The 20,469-nt window shown below is 48.5% G+C and overlaps 1 protein-coding gene across 4 annotated transcripts in view; it reads right to left on the reverse strand.

Annotated features, from left to right (window-relative positions):
• Positions 1-20,469, reverse strand: part of trrap (transformation/transcription domain-associated protein) — a 101,293-nt gene that overhangs the window by 48,867 nt on the left and 31,957 nt on the right. For all 4 annotated transcript variants that reach the window (XM_079757159.1, XM_079757158.1, XM_079757157.1 and 1 more), the window contains exons 37-48: positions 18,345-18,473; positions 16,501-16,767; positions 15,776-15,982; positions 13,402-13,560; positions 12,502-12,687; positions 12,205-12,315; positions 11,383-11,529; positions 7,151-7,364; positions 6,516-6,656; positions 4,701-4,850; positions 1,914-2,110; positions 605-726 (exon numbers count right to left, since the gene is read on the reverse strand). In XM_079757159.1, the coding sequence (XP_079613285.1) occupies positions 605-726; positions 1,914-2,110; positions 4,701-4,850; positions 6,516-6,656; positions 7,151-7,364; positions 11,383-11,529; positions 12,205-12,315; positions 12,502-12,687; positions 13,402-13,560; positions 15,776-15,982; positions 16,501-16,767; positions 18,345-18,473 (2,030 nt within the window). The remainder of the gene's footprint in view (positions 1-604; positions 727-1,913; positions 2,111-4,700; positions 4,851-6,515; positions 6,657-7,150; positions 7,365-11,382; positions 11,530-12,204; positions 12,316-12,501; positions 12,688-13,401; positions 13,561-15,775; positions 15,983-16,500; positions 16,768-18,344; positions 18,474-20,469) is intronic.

Raw genomic sequence — 20,469 nt, forward strand, 5'->3', positions numbered from 1 at the left:
TCCGGCCCACTGCCGACCCAGCCCAACCCCCTCATATCCACCCTGCTACAGCCGTGCTACGCTGACGAGGTTCCTCTTACTCATCCCCCCTCGTCCAGTGGAGAGGGAGAACTGGCCGTCAACCATCCGATCTTCACCCTCGATCTATTTTCTGTGTTTGCCGGGCTGCTTTTGTTTACCTTCCTCCTACTACCCAGACCCTTCTCAGAATTAAACAAGGAGGCCGCGTACATGTCTTATTTATATTGCCTTGGTGGAGCTGGGCTTTCAAGGCCCTCTGCCGCTGCAACAGACGTAAACAAACAGCAAACCCGACAAGCGGGGCGGTCTCGGCGGACGACATTACAGCGCTGCGTCGGACCGCCGCCGCCCGGGCGAGCCCAGTCCGTAACCTTGTCAGGGATTCTATTAAGTTTCCATCTCGCCGCGCCGCAGCGATGCGCCTCGAATTAGTCCTCTTTGGTAAGCATGATGTACCCCGTTTTCCTCCACTAGCTCTGCTTATTTATTTAATTTCAACCCTCCTCTCATCTGCCTGAAGACGTTCGTCATGGCGGCGGCGGCGGCCACATCGACCCCGCTGATGAGTAATGGCCACAATTACCTGTAGACGTAATTAACGAGGTCCAGGAACTGGGCGTTTAGCTCAAGGTCGTCAGGGAAGCGCTTCTCGATGTAGGTCATCATCTTCACCAGCAGGATTGACTTCTCCCTCAGGTTGGGCATCTGGAGGGGGAGGATGGAGAGACGTCAAAACGGTCGGTCATAGGGCGAGGGCAAGGGTCGCGGTGCAGCTCAGTCAGAGATACGGGTGTGTGTGGGCTAGGAAAAAACGTGTGGGTGATTGGTTTCCGTGGCGATGAGGAAAGTGCAGTGCGGGCTCGGAGATGCGGATGAACACTTTCCTTATTTTCTAAAACACACAAACTCAATATTCAAATGCGTTCTACGACACTGACAATCCCCATTACGCGTGATTGACAGCGGCTTACGCCTGCTTATTCAAACTACACATACACCTGGGGAATGAGTTGGTTTTATTTAATGATGCTCACGGATGTGTTTTTATTAAAAACATTTTTTTTCATCGATCATATTCACTTTTCTGAGAACACCAACAGAGAAGTCATATAATCCACTGAAATATGATCTTCAACATGATTACCCAAACCGTGCCTATGCCCATTGGCAACACCCTGAGACCTGAGCCTTTGCGGTACTCCCCCATAACAAGCAACACACTCCAAATATCCCCCATTACGCCTAAAAGTTTGAATATTGGCAGAGGACTGAAGTTTCTAGAGAACTATAATGAAGTCACTTGCAACCCGTCTCCACAAGCCTTGTTCTGAACCCTTAACCTCATATCGGAGGAATAATGCTCTTGCATGGGTTTAATATAAAAAACATTAAAAAGATTTGGCATAAATATAAGAGAGCGAGCGAGAGAGTGCGAGAGAGCAAGAGAGCAGGAGTAAAACCGAGGGAGAGAGAGAGAGAGAGAGAGAGTGCGAGAGAGCAAGAGAGCAGGAGCAAAACCGAGGGAGAGAGAGAGAGAGAGAGAGTGCGAGAGAGCAAGAGAGCAGGAGCAAAACCGAGGGAGAGAGAGAGAGAGAGAGTGCGAGAGAGCAAGAGAGCAAGAGCGAGTGCAAAACCGAGAGAGAGAGAGCGAGAGCAAAACCGAGAAAGAGCGAGAATAAAACGGAGAGAGAGAGAGGGAGAGAGGGAGAAAGCGATTAAATGCTCAAAGTGTTTGGGTCAATCACACGTTTGAGTGATACACCGATTGGGGGGGAATCAGTCAAAGTTGCTTGCACCAATCACAGCGCTAGCAAGAGATGTTCCTCTGGATGGAGTCACGAGTTAAAGTAGAGGAAGAACACAACACAGAAACAGCCAGACATGCGGCCCACCTGGTTGGCAGCCATTGGGGAGTTGTTCTTCACCCACTCCTCCACGATCTTCACCACCGCCCGCAGGATCTTGGCGTCGGACTTCTCGATGAGCGACGTGAGGATGACCTGGATGAAGTTTTTCCTCATCTCCATGTTCATGACCGACAGCCGCGTCTTCACCAGGTCCAGGCTCAGCATGACCAGCTCACTGGTCACTAAGGGAACAAGAGCGCGAGGGAGGTAGGTGGAAAAAAAGGACGATCATAAAATGGACCAACAATGGCAAGTAGGGCTGCTGCGATTGGTCACTTCCTACGCTGACAATGCGTCAACGTCGATATTTATTAAAGGATTATTTCAACCATGACAATTGTATTTGGTTACGGTAAATGTGTTACTTCAATATCAGTGCATGATTGCAGTCAGTCAGTTGCTTTTGGCCAGCATCCTTTGTCCTTTCCTGTCAAACATCTAGACTCCTAAAATACATTTCGGCGGCAGCAGAGTCTGCCACCAAAGCGGTTGGGTGTAAATAGCTTCAAAATTACGGGAATACTTTGAATTGGTCGACAACAAAAAAAACGCTCTGTTGTGCAAAATGTCTACGGTAATTCAGAACAGCATTTCTGCAATATTGAAAGGTGGACCGCCAGCAATGGCAAACAAACTGGGCCGATCACACAGCATTCTTTCAGAACGGGCTGCCAACCATTTCCTTGTATTCCTACGGTAGAGCGGACCTGGACCGACATGCCTTCTTTTGATGCTTATCTTTGGGCCCTGGCCACAGAACATCTCTACTCCTCAAGGGAAGAGAAGACGGGGTTCTGTGCGATCGGGGCCTTAATAAGCCTAGTCTGTTCATATGTTAGAGACAAATTAGCAACGCCGCATTATTAGAGGGAGAGCTTTAGCCATTGCGGCTGCTACATTGCGCTCGTTATTAAAGTCATTATCCCTTGTTTGCCTGGTATTTTACTCTTCAATGAATGACTTGATTATAACTTGTTGAGTGTAGAAAATGGGCTTATTCTTTGTTGAACGACGTTGTGCTTATGTGTACCTTATCTAATTATTTAGTTTCAGCCATTATCTTATAAATGAGTCTCTGTACAGAAATACTTAATTTGAAGATTATAGCTGAAATTAAATTGTCACACATACATATAACTTTTGAATAACTGATCAACATAATTAAAGGTTTGAAAGGAACATAACTATACCTTACTTTATTGTATTACATATTTAACAACGTTGATGCATTCGTTTTTCTCCTTTTGCTATCTTTTGTTCTCAGATCTCATTGTATTGAATCAATTTTTGAGGGGAGAAATATGGCATGTTTAGATTAATCTGTCAAATAATAGATAAAAAAAGAATCGTTAGTGGCAGCCCTACAACAGTTTTGTCCCAGTTATGTTTTGTTCAGATGTAATTTTGGGTGAACCGAGTGTTTACCACATGAGATCCAACGCATGACTTATATCCTGAAACCAATCTGTGACAGTCAATAAAACCCCAAACAACGTAAAGCTGTGAAATTAAATGTTCGGGTAATGAGATACTGTGAGACTCCTCCAAGACCCACGCGGGGCAGGCACTCTTTGGACTGTAGAGTGACTGTAATTGTTTGCAGCGGAGGGTTAAATGGCTGTGTTTTCTCCGATAAAGTAATTAGAGGTCTGCTTAAGGACTGGATAGCATCTTTCGGCCATTACCAGCCTGTCTGAGAGACTAAAAAGCGACAGGGTTCCCTGGCTGCTATCTTTAACGTGACACCGACCGGCCATGTCGGCAGAAACATCTGAGGCGTGGATATGAAGCGTTCGCTGTTTAAACCAGGATCGAAATGAACGAAACACAGAACATCAATGTTACCTTTACTGTAATTCAACCTTAACATGCCTATGCTCTCCTTTCCATTGTCCAGCAGACACAAAATCCTTTTCTAAGCTATCGTGCCATCCAAACAGAAATCCATGACTCTTCCAACCCTTGTCTTCTCCTGGTCTTTCTGAAGGAGTATATCTGTCATCTTATTCCACAGAGATACCTTGGTCCCAATACTGCCATTGGAACCAGACCCCAGGTACATTCTCAGTGAAACCAGGCTCTCTGGAGTTTGATCCCTCCCGAGTGATAGCACCATTCAGAGAAACACAGCTGAGCCTATTGATGCAGAAAGGTCACCGGTGGGCCCGGTACGGCCACAGCACTGGGACACACAGGAGATCGGGGCCTTGAGATAGCCCAGAAGGGGTCACACTGTGTAAGTGTGCAATTGTGTTCACTCGCAACAATGTCCTTCTGAGTTTCTCCCAAGACTGCTCAGATTGGTTGCTACCGTTTTATGTGAGCACAGCCACCGAAGACCTCTGGGTTTTCACCTTCCGCATTTCACAAGTACAATTCCAGCTAGTATTTTCTTTTTTGCACACGTCGCAGAGCTTTCACGGTCTCTGTTGAACCGAGAAACCTTAGAGTGATCTGTGTTGGTGTTCAGTCTCACATTTACCTGTAACACTCTTATAATGATCTAGGCGTCCATTGTATGCATACCTGTGTTGCCATTGTTTCTCGTATTTCTAATAAACCTGGACCTGCATGATACCAGTGCTGGTCTGAGAGTGTGCTGGTCTGAGAGTCTGGTCCGACTGGTACCTAGAACAGTATGTCCTCTATGATCATCAGCCCTCTCTTTTACCTGGTACCGTACCTGTGCTGGTCTAAGAGTCTGGTCCGCCTGGTACCTATAACAGTACGTCCTATATGATCATCAGCTCCCTCTTTAACCTGGTACCGTACCTGTGCTGGTCTCGGCCGTCCCGGGGTTAGCCTGCTGCAGGCTCAGGTGTTCCCGCACCATCTTCTGCAGGGAGCGCATGAAGACGGAGATGAGGCGGTCGATGTAGCTGGCGTTGTAGCTGCACGCCGACTTCAGGATCATCAGCGTTCCTGGAGGAGCACGAGAGAAGAATAGTAAGAAAGGGTTTTTGGTGCCGGGGAAAACCAAAAGGCCTGACAGCTTTGGGACCTCAACATGGAATGGTTATGGGGGAATCAGAAAACTGGTGACAGAGCATTTGCATTTGTGGCCCCCCCATACACCGAGGTACACACACAAACATGCACGAGGTACATTGACACACACACACACACACACACACAACCAACCACCCAGGCAATAACACACACACGCATCCAGGTACGCACACACACACACACACACACACACACACACACACACACACACACCCAGGTATGCAAACACACATACATCCAGGTACACACACACACACACACACACACAAACTCTCTCTTCAACCGCTAGAGCCAGCGGGGCGTTGACCCCGCTGCTGCACGGCGGCGTCCTCTTGGAAGCTCATTTTCACTGAATAGAACAAAAGTTACAGAGTCAGACGACTGGTGAGCGGTATGAGTCATTCCTCCCGTCGTCCGCACTCCCCAGAGGGTGGCGGGGGGGCGATGGGGCGACAGGGAGATGAATGTTAAAATGTCAGCCCTTAGGCCGGACGCATGCATCACCCAGCCTGGCCTGCCTCCCTCTGCGCCCGCCGGAGGGGTGAGGGGGGGGCTGTCATTGTGGGACCCCGTATCAGGTAGCGTTACATTAGGATGCTCTCCGTCAACAATTTGTCACCTTGAAGACCCCCTTTTACTGGAACGGACCGAGAGAAAGCTACGTTTCAACGTGCTTGAAATTTGATATTCACACATAAATATATATAAATATATACTCATAGAGACAAAGCAAGAAAAAAAAAGAAGGAATTTGCTGCGACTTTGTAAAAGGGGAACTTAAGACGAGGCCACCCAGCCGGGCCTCTCACGGCCCCCTCCCCGCCATCAAAACAGGGTGACATCTGGGTGACTAAAGGGGAGGAAGGGGCTGTAGCGCGGGGCCCGGCGAGGAAAGCTTGATCCATCCCAAGACGCGGCTCTCTGCGCGCGGGGCCGTGGCGTGCTGTTTAACCCACCGGCTGTTGGCCCCCCCCCAATGGTGGCCCTTCACTTTGCATTTTAATGACCCCACGCTCGCGGCCAAGCCGGCCCAGTGGTTTGTCCAGCGCTGATGGCATAAAGGGGGGGGGGGGGGGGGGGGGGGGTATGTGTGTGAGAATGTGTGTGTGCATGAGTGTGTGTGTGTGTGTGCGCTTGCGTGTGTATGTTTGGTCGGGTGGGAAAAATAAAGAAGCCATGACTGGGCTTTTATGAGCTTCTTAAGTGAGCGTGATCACAAGTGCTCACATGCGGACTGAAGTATGAAGGATAAATGATTGAAAGTGGGGGAGAAATTGGGAATGAACAGAGACAGAGATACAGAGAGAGACAGAGAGACTGAAAGAGCGAGCGAGAGAGACCGAGAGAGAGGTGGTTAAAGGTTTTACAGAACAGAAACCGAGAGAGAATGAAAGAGACAGACAGAGAGAGAGATTAAGTGAGAGAGAGAGACAGACAGAGAAAAAGAGACAGAGCGAGAGAGACAGAGAGCGAGGGGTGGTTAAAGAACAGCAGCAGACGTTTTACAGAACAGCAGCAGCGAGAGAGAGCGAGAGCGAGAGCGAGAGAGCGAGAGAGCGAGAGAGCGAGAGAATTTACCAAAGAGCTGCGTGGGGTTGGCGCTGCTGGTGGCCTTCTCGTAGTTGGTCAGGCCCTCGTAGATGACCTTCCCCACGGCTGCGTACAGACACTCCAGCTCCTCGTACTTGGACGCCACGGTGGACGTGCCGATGGACGTACCTTGAGGGCGGGAACACAACAGCGAGGTCAGCGGCAAGGGCGGGACGAACGGGATAGTGTTAGTCTTTAGAGGGGATATTTGTTTTGCTATGAACAAATAAAGAACGAGTCGTTCTTTAGGTAGAACGCGTTTCTGAGGGCGTTTTTGGACTACGTGTATTAGTGGGAATTAATGAGAGCGAAAGAGGTGTGTGTGTGTCTGTGTTTTTATTTTGTCAACAACACAAATAAAAGGTCATTTTCTATGAAAAGTACTTAAATCTGAAGAGAATTGTGGTGTGTGTGTGTGTGTGTGTCTGTGCACATTAATGTGTGTGCGCGTACATTAACATGCGTGTGCAAGTCTTAGTACGTGTGCATGTGTGACGATTTGATAAGCGCGTGCACGTGTATGTATAAATCTGTGTGCATGTGCGCCTGTCTGAATGTACATGCATTCATGTGTGTATACGGGTGTGGTCGGCGGTCGGCCGAGGCGGTCCGGCGCGACTCACTGGGCTCCGTGGGGAAGATGCTCATGAGGCGGGAGAGCAGCGAGTGGACGGCCCGGAGCACCTTCGTGTTGCCGCAGGTCATGCAGGCGGCGATGCCCCGCTGCAGGGGCTTGAAGTGGGCCAGGATGGCCGGCGACTGGAGCACCGTCAGCAGGAAGCATAGGATCTCCAGCCCCGTGCAGATGTTGGAGAAGTTGGCCTGGGCCGGCTGCTCCTGTAGGGGGGGGGGAGAGATGATAGAAAGGAAGATGAGGGAGAGAGAGAGAATAGAGATTGGTGGGGGGAAAAAAGAAAGAATGGGTCAGAGTGGTTCAGAAACACGAACACCAGGCTGCTTTTCTATGTGAAATGAACTTGACTTATTCGCAGCCTCCATTAACGCTGCATAACAATAAGAGCACGTAGAGGCCTCGTGTACACACATACACACACATTAAATCAATATTCTGTACACAGAGAGACGGATTCCTCACACAAAGAGGGCCGCCGCTATTACCGTCGGCACTAAACCAAAGATCAATGACCGACATCAAAACCTAATTTTGTCTAAATTGCAATCAAGGCCTACAATAAAGCGTGCGCCCAGGGGATAATCTGGAGCAGATCCGTAGCACTAATCTGGGCTAATGAACAAGGTGACTCCTGTGATAAGGGCCCTGGTAGACATCAGGGGCCCGTATTGATCTGACACCGTATTACCCCGATGACAAGGGCCGAGGAGAAGTTGCCATGGAGATAGGCCACGTCTATATGCTATACAGTGTGGCCACTATGATTTTTCTTTCCCGAGCAGTGTCGTTGAGTTGTGTGTGTGAGGTGCACTATGCTGAAGTGTGTGTGCACTTTGCTGATGCGCACATGCGTAGTGCTGGTGTGAGCGAACTAGGAACGAGTTCTGGTTTTGGTGAGATCACTGATTCCAGGAGGGCTCGGGTGCATTCCAAAATGATATGAAATGAGAAATGGTCTCCCACGATCATGACTAGTGGGAGCAAAAATGAACTCTCGGGGAGAACTCTGGAACATTTAATTAATAGCCTATTAATATTACAATCAGTTAGTTCAACGTCTTTCGGTTCTGCCGATTTCGACAAAAGACAGCAGGTGTCAAGAGTGCTACCGAAGGGATAGAATTATGTTCTAATATCTGAATACAAATATAACAAAGGATAATTGGGTTTTCCCATGTTCGGCCATTCTGTCAAAGGCTTCCCTTATCTCAAATTAAGCGTTGAGGTGAATAGTTCTAGGACTGAGGGATTACATATATATTATATAGATATTTGCATTGTATCCCTATAATATTGGGACAAAATGTAGCCAACTTTCTAACTGTGGTTCGCAACTACTTGCAAAAAATGATAATGGCAATGTAACCATTGAGGGGGTTGCAGTATGGAGCACCTGGAATATATATATGTTTTCAAATTTAACAAAAAGCATTCTGTGGTTTCCCAGCATAATTTCATAATCAAAAAAGAATAAAGTGTTGCATTGCATGGCTGATTGCACTTGCATCTATAATCCAGTGGCAGTGCTGCGCCACAGCTGGACGCATGGAGGGGAAACACTGCTATGGGCTGGTTAACACATGCTAATACCACCCCCCCCCCCCCCCCCCCCCCCAACACACACACACACACACACACACACACACACAACCATTTAATCACTGCCATGCCAACACAATGGGCACATAAACCGAGATCTGATTCACAGCAATGTTCATTAGCTGGAAGAAGACGGCAGGTCAGCTACAACACCATCCCCTGAGGCTTGTGTGTGTGTGTGTGTGTGTGTGTGTGTGTGTGTGTGTGTGTGTGTGTGTGTGTGTGTGTGTGTGTGTGTGTGTGTGTGTGTGTGTGTGTGTGTGTGAAGCCTTGTTTGTCCGGCTGTTCCCTGTGGGACTTGTAAAGGCGGGCAAGGAAGTGAAAAGAGAGGTGGAACAGGAGAAGGGAGGGAGGGAGGAAGCGAAGGGGGGAGGAGGGAGGAAGGGAGGTGGGCCGGAGCAGTGAGCTACGCCGGGGGAAAACATGGCGCGGTGGCGACGGCCAGCGGAGATAACCTTGTCTGGGTCACGGCAAACAGGGAGGGGGGGCTACAGGTGACCATGAGGGACAGCGAGTGGAGGAGGAGAGGAGGAAAAGACATGAGGGAAGGTAAGAGAGATAGGAAAAGAAAGACAAGCAAAGAAGAAGGAGAGAAGGAAGGAAGGAAAGCAAGAAGGTAGGAAGGAAAGCAAGATTTAAGGGAAGGAAGGCAGGCAGGAAGGATGAACGAAAGAAAGACAGAAAGAAAGAAAGACAGAAAGAAAGAGGACCTGATGAGGGGAGCTGAAGAAGTGTTGAGAGAAAAGGAGTGGGAGAAGTGGGAGGAGGAGAGGAGGAGTGGGAGGAGAGGGAGAAGGGGAGGAGGAGAGGAGGAGTGGCAGGAGGAGGAGGAGGAGGAGGAGGAGGAGAGGAGGAGTGGGAGGAGGAGTGGTTGGAGGAGGAGAGGAGTGGGAGGAGAGGAGGAAAGGAGGAGTGGGAGGAGTGGGAGGAGAAGAGGAGGAGTGGGAGGAGAGGGAGGAGGAGAGGAGGAGTGGGAGGAGGAGGAGAGGAGGAAAGGAGGAGTGGGAGGAGGAGAGGAGGAGTGGGGGGAGGAGACACAGCGTGCCGAGGAAGAGGAGGTGTGGAGGAGGTGCTGGAGATAGATTGGGGGGAGGTGGGGTGGTGGTGTCGGGGTTGGGCTGGGCTGATAGGAAGAGGAGCGGGCCCTGGCGGTGGACTGGATAGGCTTCCCGTTATCTTCCCCCGCTGTCATTATTTTGTCATTATGCCGCCCGGCGCCTCACTCAGAGCATTAGCGATAACGGACAAAGGGAGCGAAGTGTTTGGGCCAAACAAGCCAGTCACACAGAGCTTAGCCAGGGCTGGGGAGGGGGGCGACGTCCCACCGTGCAGTCTCAACGACACACACATTAGTTGTCCTTAACGGAGTGCGGCGCGCTGACGCGATAACGAGGAGATCACCTCTAAGCCCTTCCAGTTTCCCTGCTTCTTTAGCTCAACGACCATTTAAAAAGGGAAGAAATATAAGCAACATAAAAAGGCTTTTCATATAAAGCACATGCACTAGGAACTCCAGGGCCAGAGTTGCACTTGCCAGGGTTATGTTTATGTCAGGTGTTGCTTGTTACCTTGTGTTGCTTTTATGTCTTTAAAGATATATTTGAGGGATTGGAAGGTTGCACATGTTGGTAGTGCAGGGAAAGTTAATGGGATTTCAGAATCTGAGATAAAAAAAAAGGCATTCAAAAGCAAAGCAGAGCGGTTTGCCACAGGTGACTCGCACGATTCGCGCTTTGTCCTTAAGCAATGCACCAAGTTGAAATCCACTCCATTTTGTTCCGATCCATAACTGACCTGTGCTCTGCTCTCTCTATTGGGACATTACATTTAATTACTGCCGAACGAACGAAAATCTGTACATTCATAACAAAACATTTGTTTATCCAGCAGGATATAACCAGAAATATGCTTATTGCTGCATAATTAAAAACTACAAAACAAAACATTTTCTCCTGATGAAACTCTCTCTGCAATCGAGAAATTCCGCAATGCACCGTCGCCATTAAACAAATGAGAGCTCAGATGAAAGATCAAATGAAGAAACACGAGGAAGGAACGAGAGAGAGGAAGAAAACAACAGAAGGAAGGAAAGAACAAACCAAACAAACGAAAGGAACAAAATAAGGGCCAAAATAAATGAGACCGACAGATAGACGGACAGGAACAAGCAAATGAAGAAAGGAAGAAGGAAAGAAAGGAAGGAAGGAAAAGAATGAAGGAAGGAAGAAACTGGGGAAGGAAGAAAGGAAGGAAGGAAAGGAAGTAAGGAAAGGAATGAAGGGAAGAAGAAAGAAAGAAAGAGAAAGGAGGAAAGATGAAAAAAAAGAAGGAAGGAAGGAAGGAAGGCAGAAAGGAAGGCAGAGAGGAAGGAAGAAAGGAAAACAAAAGGTAGATGGGAAGGCCGGAAGGAATGAAGGGAGGAGAGGAGGGAGGAATGAAGGGAGGAATGAAGGGAGGAATGAAGGAAGGAATGAAGGGAGGAATGAAGGAAGGAATGAAGGGAGGAATGAAGGGAGGAGAGGAGGGAGGAATGAAGGGGGGAATGAAGGGAGGAGAGGAGGGAGGAATGAAGGGGGGAATGAAGGGAGGAGAGGAGGGAGGGGGGAAGGGGAGGTCTCTTACTACGGTCATGAGCAGCTTGTCGAACCACTGCAGCTTGAGCTCGGCGCGGGGCCACATGTCCGGCCGCAGGGCCGTCTTCATCAGGCTGACGCAGCGCCGCGACAGCAGCTCCCCGGGGGAGCCCGCCACGTTGGTGCTGTCGTTCACCTGCACAGGACGCAGGAAGTCAGCACAGGACGCAGGAAGTCAGCACGGGCCGCAGGAAGTCAGCCCCGGGAAGGATCGGCGGTGGCTTGTGCCCTTGATTTTGAGCTTTTTTTATTAAATATTTTTTGTTACAATTGTTACATCTGTTTTAATACTGACATGTTTTTTTGCAAATACAAACTTTCAATGAAGCAAAACCATCACACATGTTAAACTAGATGTGCCGGTGGGTGGGTTAGCTAAATATCCTTCATGCAGAATATATGCTTAGCTGAACAATAAAAAACGTTGCCGGGAGGTGATTACAAAGCGTACGATAGTGAGAGGTGAGGCACTGTGGTTTATTTCAGGCCTGCATCCAAGGACATCACAGCCGTCGTTACATGGCGGCAGCTGTGTGCCTTCACATGCGTGTGCTTGTGTGTGTGTTTGTTTGTGCGTGCGCGCACGCTCTTGTGTGTTTGTGTGTGTGCTTCTGCATGGAGTTGCATTGAGGACAGCCACCGAGTGTGTCCTATCTGGCCCACTAGGGGATTTAGTTGAACTTGCCCTGCTGACATGGATGGGAGAGTAATTCCTTGTGTGTGTGTTTGTGCTTGTTTGCGTGTGCTTGGGTGTGTGAGCGTGTGTGCGTGAGAGGAAGAAAAAAGGGAAAGGGAGAGAGAGGGCTCCCACCTGGCAGGCAATCCGGATGAGGAAGTTGACCACAGTGTCTGTGTGGGGCTTCTCCACAGGTTTGGTGAGCTGCGTCTCTGTGCCAGGCATGGTGGTGCTACGTCCAAACGCCTGTCAACACACACAAACCAGAGAATGGGCACACACGCACAATTAGACCAGAAGGAGGAGAGTTATGGAAATGGTATTGAAATGTATTCCGGGAAAACGACCCAGTGAGACATTTCCCCGCTTAGAGCGCAAGTTCAACCAGACGGTCCGGCCAGAGGGCGGCCGTTTGATTGGCTGGGAGCTTACGGCGGTGGCGGCTCCAGCGGCGGTGCGGAACCTCTTGACGTCCTGGCTGGCGGCGGCGGCAGCGGCGGCCCCGGCGGCCACGCCAGGGACAGGGGAGGGGCTGTCCGCGGGGAGGCTCCTCTTTACGGTCCCCGACGCGCTCGTGGTCGCCTCGCCGGCGGGCCCGGCCTCGACCTCCACCTCCGGCTGGATGAGGGGATGGAGGGGGGAGGGAGAGAGAGGTTATTCACCTATTTCTCTATACCGCAAGAGAGGTTGGGATATTTTCCTTGCTTTAAGTTTTTAAAGAGTCCACAGTGAAACTGGGGCAGGGTCAGGAGTTGATTAGCGCCAGGCGAGTGAGGATTTATCTGGTGCAAAAGGGAAGTAAGCTTCATGGTTTGGTATTTTAACGAGCCCGGCCAAAAGATAAATGGAGTTCTCTCTTGGAATAAAAAAAACGACCGCAGCTTCAAGTTTCCTTAGAAACAAAAAAACAACAACAAAGGAGAGGCTAGGATGTGGGGAAATTAATTATTCTCAAATATCCAGGCCTCGACAGCCACCAGTGGTTGCATTGAGAGAAATATCGTTTTTCATGTCCCAACACAAAATAGGTGAGTAGCAAACGCTGTTAGCAACCCTGCAGTGCTTACACAGGCATTTTCTACACGTAAAAGTGCGGGTGCAAGGTCATCGATAATTTCGGTGATGTTTTGCTTATGCTGCACTTGTGTGCACGCGTGTTTGTGTTTGTGTCTGTGCACGTGTGTCTGTGTGTGTGTGTGCGTCAGTGTCTGTGCAGGTTCACGAGTGCGTCAATACGTCTGCGTGGTCCTTGCATTGTGTGAACGTGGGACCATAATCAGCCCTTGAGAGTGTGTGTGTGTGTATGTGCGTGTGTCTATGTGTGTAGTTTACCAGCTGGTCCTTGATCCTCTGCAGCTCCCACTTGATGACCACCTCGGCCAGGTCCACTGCCAGCTTCCTCTGCTCTATGGTGACGCTGGGGGTGAAGCCCAGACGCTGCATGGCGCTGATCATGTGCTGGACCAGGTGGTGGCGCACCGGGTAGTACACCTGCAACCACATCGAACCACCACCATCAGTGTCAACGGTGTCAAGCATCATCAACAACCAGCATCAATGATAAGCAAATACCACGCAATGCATCAAATAGACAAATGAGGTCAAAAACTATACAACCCACCCCTTGAACATCGTCAAAAAACAAATACCATTATTTGCAATCAGAAACAAAACGCCAATTATTACAATCGGCATCAGCAATTGCCATCCAATATTTCACATGAATGTGATGTCCCAAAAGGTTCTATGAAATACTAGCTATTATTCTAACTGTTGCTGTGGGATACAAACTACAACCAATTCCCATCCCTTTCGATGCTACTAACAAAACACAGCTGTTGAGCGCAATTCTTGTTTTTGTGTCCTATAAAACACCAGACACTTAACATAAAAAGAAATGGAACAGATTTCATTTAAAGTTCTTGCGCAAAATGAACCCCAAAGCTTAGCCAACCCAATGCATATGAACCGCATTGTGTTTGTAGTAAGCCCGGGTTTAACACTGTTTGACTGGAGCGCTTAGAGACTCTGAGGCGAGAGACTCCGAAGCAGAGGGAGAGAGGGAGACTCTCTGAAGTCACACTCCCTCTAAGCCTCAAGGACATGATGACACACATTAGCGCGAGCACTCCCAGGCATCACACTCTCTGAACTCACTGCACACACACACTCTAAAGGAACACTAACACACTAAAGGAACACTAACACACCAAAGGAAAACTAACACACGGACACACACACACACATCAACTTACACACAGACACACACAAAAACACGCACCAATGCAGACACAGAGACATCAACTTAGACTTACACACACACATCAACACACACACGCACCAACTTAGACACAGAGACATCAACGAAGAGACACACACACACACACACATCATCACACACACCCTTTAGAAAGGCGAGAGATGCGACGTCTACCAGATCCGCCATTGCCAGGGAATATTAGCGCTTTTCACTTTGAGGCTAATTACGGTCGATAGAGCGGGACTTCTAAGCCACTTATGGACAGAGAGGTTAAGCCCTGTCCATCACAAACTCACGCAGACAGACGTGGAGATGCACACTCATACACACTCACCCCCCCCCCACACACACACACACACACACACACACAACTCTATCGTCGGTCATCATCCACTCCCTGGTGTAATTATGCTGATGTGATTACATTAGATTAGTCATGTGGGCCACTGAGGGCCGCCTGTCAGCCCACTATAGAGGGGAGCCGCTAAGCCACAAGTCAGGCTGATGTTAGACGCTGTCACCGTGACAGGCAGGCATGGGCCCAGGCAGAGACGAGGGGGGGAGAGAGCAGGGGAGATACAGTGTAAGTGTTAAAAGTTTTCGAAACTTTCTAAAACGCATTTCTTCACTTCTTGTGATTTGAATGTCAAGTCACAAGCACAAAGCCTTCGAAGACGACTCCCCCCTAACCTTCACACCCTCAGAAGGGTCCAGGGAGGAATTAATCTACGCTTGGTTGGCAGAGAAGTAATAGGAAAACTATGAAATATACATGGAAAAAACAACAACCCAAATGTTCAAGGTTTAAAAAGTTATAATGAAATGATGGTGGAGTGAATGTGAATGTACAAGCTGAGCCAGAGACGAGTGATTCAAACCACTTGAAGCTGATATTAAAAATATAAAGGTTCAGCAGGAGTGATGTGATAATAGCGGATTAAAAGTGGATCCACAGTGAGATTGGATCAATCTGGAGCAGACGGCGGACCACGGAGAAAATAAACCAGGGTCATTAACGCCAGGCATCCACACTGTTAGAGGTTGCTGCTGGATCAGCAGATTTTTAAAAAAAAAGCACGCTCCGCATTATGGGATATTTCAAAAACAAACCACACAGAGATGGCACAAAAGTTTTGGACAATCAAATCTTGGTAAAACTTACCCCTCCTTATTTGGGATATTGTCATCTGTCAGATATCAACTCTTCGACTTTATGGATGACAAAGGCTTTCTTGTTTTTGCCCGCTCTGTTTTTAAACGCGTCAAGCGTGATCGTTTTTCAAACACTCGTCCAATAGCTTGTGAACGCCTGCACTGCTATAGAAGTCATCATCTATCAACAACAGTATTATATCTAAAAGCTGTGCGCATGGACACGGCGTTATAACGCAGTGTGTGACCACAAGCCTATGGTCTCCCACCGGGTCCCCCTGGGGCCCCGCTTACCCTGAAGTGCTGCACGATGAGGTGCAGGATGTGGACCAGCTGGGGCACGGTGTGGCCCTCCTCCACGATGATCTTGCGGGTCCAGTGTGTGAGCATCTGGTGGCCGTCCTCCATGCGGGCCGGCACGGCGGGGGTGAGGATGGCCATGGCCTGGCGCACGATGGCACGGGCCTCCATGGTGTGGGCCTTCAGAAGGCTGTGGAAGACCTGGGGGGGGGGGGGGGGGGGGGCACGGTTGGTCATACTATGGCGCGTTCAGTCAAAGACAAACGCTAGGATGAATAGAAGGTCATTGTAAGGTTATTATTAATAAGACAAAATATACATTTTATTTATGGATTGTTCTTTCCCAAGTGCTCAAAGACACCTTACATGATAAAACAGAAAATTGTTGGTAAATAAATACAATGTGTTACACACATTGGGACATTGATATATTTCTAAATACAGATCGGACTCAGGAACTAACACTGGTACAGCTATTTTTATCGACGGCTCACCCAACTGAATAAAGGAATACATGGAGCGCAGCCTGTTTCTGGGACTTAGGTTGCAAAAAAAAAAAAAAAAAAAGTATACATATATATATTTATTCTTTATAAAAACAAAAAAAAAGAGGATTCATGTAGCGCCATTCCACATCCTGGGTCCAGCCTTTGAAGATACTCTGCGAAAGGCTTCTCCACGTCTCCCTCCCTCCCTGCGCCCCCCGCCTCTCTCCTCACCTGCAGGACGATCTTCTTGTGGATGGCGAACTTGGCGATGATGTGGGCCAGCAGCAGGTGCCCGCTGTACTTGCAGGCGGGGTCCACGCAGGCCTTGGGCAGCAAGCAGGGCCAGGCGAAGGTCATGAGGCGCCGCAGCTTGCTGTTGCGCGACTTGTTGTTGTCGTGGATGTGGTGCGGCGCGTGCTCCACCAGCAGCGTGGAGAACTGCAGCAGGTAGATGCGCAGCGAGTCCAGCAGGTCCGCCTGCTTCTCAGGGTCCAGAACCTACACACACACACACACACACACACACACACACACACAGACAGACAGACAGACAGACAGACAGACAGACAGACAGACAGACAGACAGACAGACAGACAGACAGACAGACAGACAGACAGACAGACAGACAGACAGACAGACAGACAGACAGACAGACAGACAGACAGACAGACAGACAGACAGACAGACAGACAGACAGACAGACAGACAGACAGACAGACAGACAGACAGACAGACAGACAGACAGACAGACAGACAGACAGAGAAGGATGGATGGGTGAGGATATTTAATAAAAAAAGATTGAGTTTGTAACAAACGACTTTGGAATCCATCTTCGGTGCCGGAGAACAAACATGCATGCGAGCGTTGAAGTTATTTGTGCCTAATAAGAGATAAAGCACACGCAAAAGGGCCGTTTAAATGATGTATCCAAGTGTAATATAATAAGAGTCAATGCACATGGCTTAAATAAGTCAATATCCAATATGTTTCACTCTCTCCTCATACAAGTGGTCCTCTGGTAATGGGCCGAGTTTGAAAAGAAGAGGCATGCTTGGAAGTGAAGCAACACGAAGAATACCGTGTTTTGTGGACTTGTTCCTTTTGAATTTAACAGAGGGGCTTGTAGCCGAAATTACATGAATTGGAAAATCCAATTGAAATATGGGCAGGGAGGGGGGGGAGGATTCATGAATGGGAGGTGTGGACATGGGCCTCCTGTGCTGCTATGAATGCAGCCCAGCTCTCTGTCTGCCAGCAAAGTATTTTTGTTTGCTGCATTTACCGAAAATCCGTCCCAATAAAAGCATCAAATTGTGCCTCAAAAGAAAATAACGAAAACCTGTTAAAAGTAAGCTTTCCCCATTCAGACGACAGCCAATCACCGTTTGACTGCCCCCAGAGAATAGAAAAGATGGACACGGTAACAGAGAACGAAGAAGAAGAGATTTAAACCACAGAGAGAGAGAGAGAGAGAGACGCAGAGACACAGAGAGAGAGAGACTGAGACAGAGAGAGTGCAGCCATTAGCAGCCATTAGCTGCCTGGTGTTAGCCGCTGATGAGATCCACCACAGTACACACAAACACACTGACCTTTAGCATGGCAACACCGTGACATTTACACCGGCCATTATGGCCTGCCCTGATAAATGGAAGAAATAATGGTTGGGGAGGAGACCAGGATGAGAAGCAAGGTAGAGCGAGAGCGAGCGAGAGCGGGAGGGGGCGAGACAGAGAAAGAAACAGATAGGGAATGCAAGAGACAGCGTGAGAGACAGAGAAAATCGAGACCAAAAAACAGAAACAGAGGGAGAAAGAGGCAGCCAACGGACGGCCAGGGGAGGGGGCGCCACAAAGATGAACACTAAACGAGACGAGCTGCAGAGATGAGGGGCTGGAGAAGGGCAATGAGAGGCATGGAGATGACAGGAGTAATGATGAGAAGAGGAGAGGTGAAGTAATCAGTTGGTGAGTGATGGAGAGAGAGAGGCGTTTATGAGTGGTGGACATAAGGGGAGAGAGGGGAGGAAGTGAAAAAAAAACCCGGTCGGTAGTGTGTTGACGCGGGCGTTACCTTGGTGATGAAGACGCTGGTGATGCTCTCGGGGTTGTCGCCTTCCGGGTTGGGGGGTCCCAGCAGCAGTTCCCCCTCATTTTTCTCAAAGCTGTAGAGGAAGGCTGGGTTCAGGATGTGCTGGAGCACCTGGAGAGAGTTGGGGGGGGGGGGGGGGGGGGGCCAGACACACACGCATTAGAGAGACTTAACAGGGGGAAAATCAAAACTTTGCTTAGTAACCTTGGAGCGAACCTGAGAGGAGCACACACACACACACACACACACACACACACACACACCTCAAAGCGCTGACGTGTTTGTTCATTCATGCCGTGGACGTCTTGAACTCAGCACAGTTCATATGCATCACGCTCCGCTCTCCAGGTGACCGGCCAAAGACATTGAACCTGAACTCTGCGCTGAACACTCTCTGGCGAATATCCTTCCCTCCAAGTTCGATTTTTAAACCAAACAGGCGGCCATGATAAAGTCTGCCTCTTAGTTAATGATGCATGTGTACTTGTTTGCACTGCGCATAAACATATGAAGGTAAAACACTCCGAGATGGATGAATACATTGCCTGAAGCGTATTACAATGAGATGAATAAACACACTGGATTAATGAGTTGTTTGGAATTATGTCTCTTATACATTCAATGGAATTATTTAATAAAACATTTCAGAAATCTATTCTTTATTAATTGCTTGTGTAAAATAATTTTCAGCAGCTATGTAAAATATAAAACATCAGAAGAACTTTATTAAAAAAAGAACACATTTTCGACTGCGTGTTTGTGCCATTCCATTGTTCAGTCTTTACGTGAACAAAGTCTGACTGACTGAGCGGTTCATCGAAAGGCATTAAACACACGCCACGGAATGGGGGAAAACAAAAACACAAGTACGGCGTAGCACTATCGAACGCACACGCAATAGCTCGGAAAGATTGATGGCGAGACGAACGACAGCGTAGACACACATGAATGACTAAATTATAACCTTGATTTAATGTTCATGAATACATTTGACTCGGCACGGAAATCATGCCGACTCTTTGGGAAATTGATGTGTTGTAAACAAAACGTTGTTCGTAGAAACCGATCAAAATAATTGATCGTGATCAACGCTTGCAAATCCTTTATCTAAAAAGTAGTTGTTTTCAATACTATGCTATGTAAACCTTGAAACAGGCTTTATATACAGGCAGAGAACCTAGCTAGCTCACTCATAATGTCAAAATGTATAGATCGCCATTTGCCTTCAGTCAAAAAGAAAACAAGATGTATATTAGGAAAGTACCAAAGTCACTTATCAATAACACACGCACACACGCACAACGATCCATCCACACATAACGATCCAACCGCCTACATCTTCATACATGTACGACACATTTTATTTCATTGCTTTCCGAGTTCCCCCCCCTTCCACAAACGACGACGCACTTGCGCTCTGTAGACAAAGGCTTGATGAAGTGGTAAACGGCAAAATAACACCCAGTACAATTGAGCTAACGACTGCATTTATTAAACAGGGCCCTTCTATCTCCTAATGAACTCGGCACTCCATCCATCATAGAGGAGGACAGGGCGGTGCTTAGTGGGATAGGGGCGTCGGCGCAGGCATATGTTCCCCCTTCTCTGATGGCGCATTATTCACATGCACACATATAACACACAAGCACACGAGAGTCACACATTCACACGCATAATACGCATCCAATCCCACCTTCAAAGAACACACACTTTCACACATTCACACATAAGTGCATCCCCACACAAACACACACACACACACACACACACACACACACAAGAGCAGCCAAGCGGATGCATGCCCCGTCTGTCTCTTTGTCACTCCCATCTCGTCCTATTAATTCCAGGCCTCTGTGATATCAATCACTCCAACGTCCCCGCACATTACTACAAACGCCATCAGATGATTAGTATGGCACCCTCTGTCTTTGAGTGTGTGTGCGTGTGCGCATGTGTGGAAGATGAGTGAGGAAAATACCTCCAAGCTTGAAGCCCGCCGCTCTCTGCAGCTGTGCTTTAATTATATTGGATCCCATTACTACCAGGCTAAACAAATAATGGCCCTGAGTGCGTGCGTGTGTGCGCGCGTGTGTTTGTGTGTCTACGT

The sequence above is a fragment of the Pollachius pollachius genome (assembly GCF_949987615.1).
Source record: "Pollachius pollachius genome assembly, chromosome: 19".
Classification (NCBI taxonomy): Eukaryota; Metazoa; Chordata; class Actinopteri; order Gadiformes; family Gadidae; genus Pollachius; species Pollachius pollachius.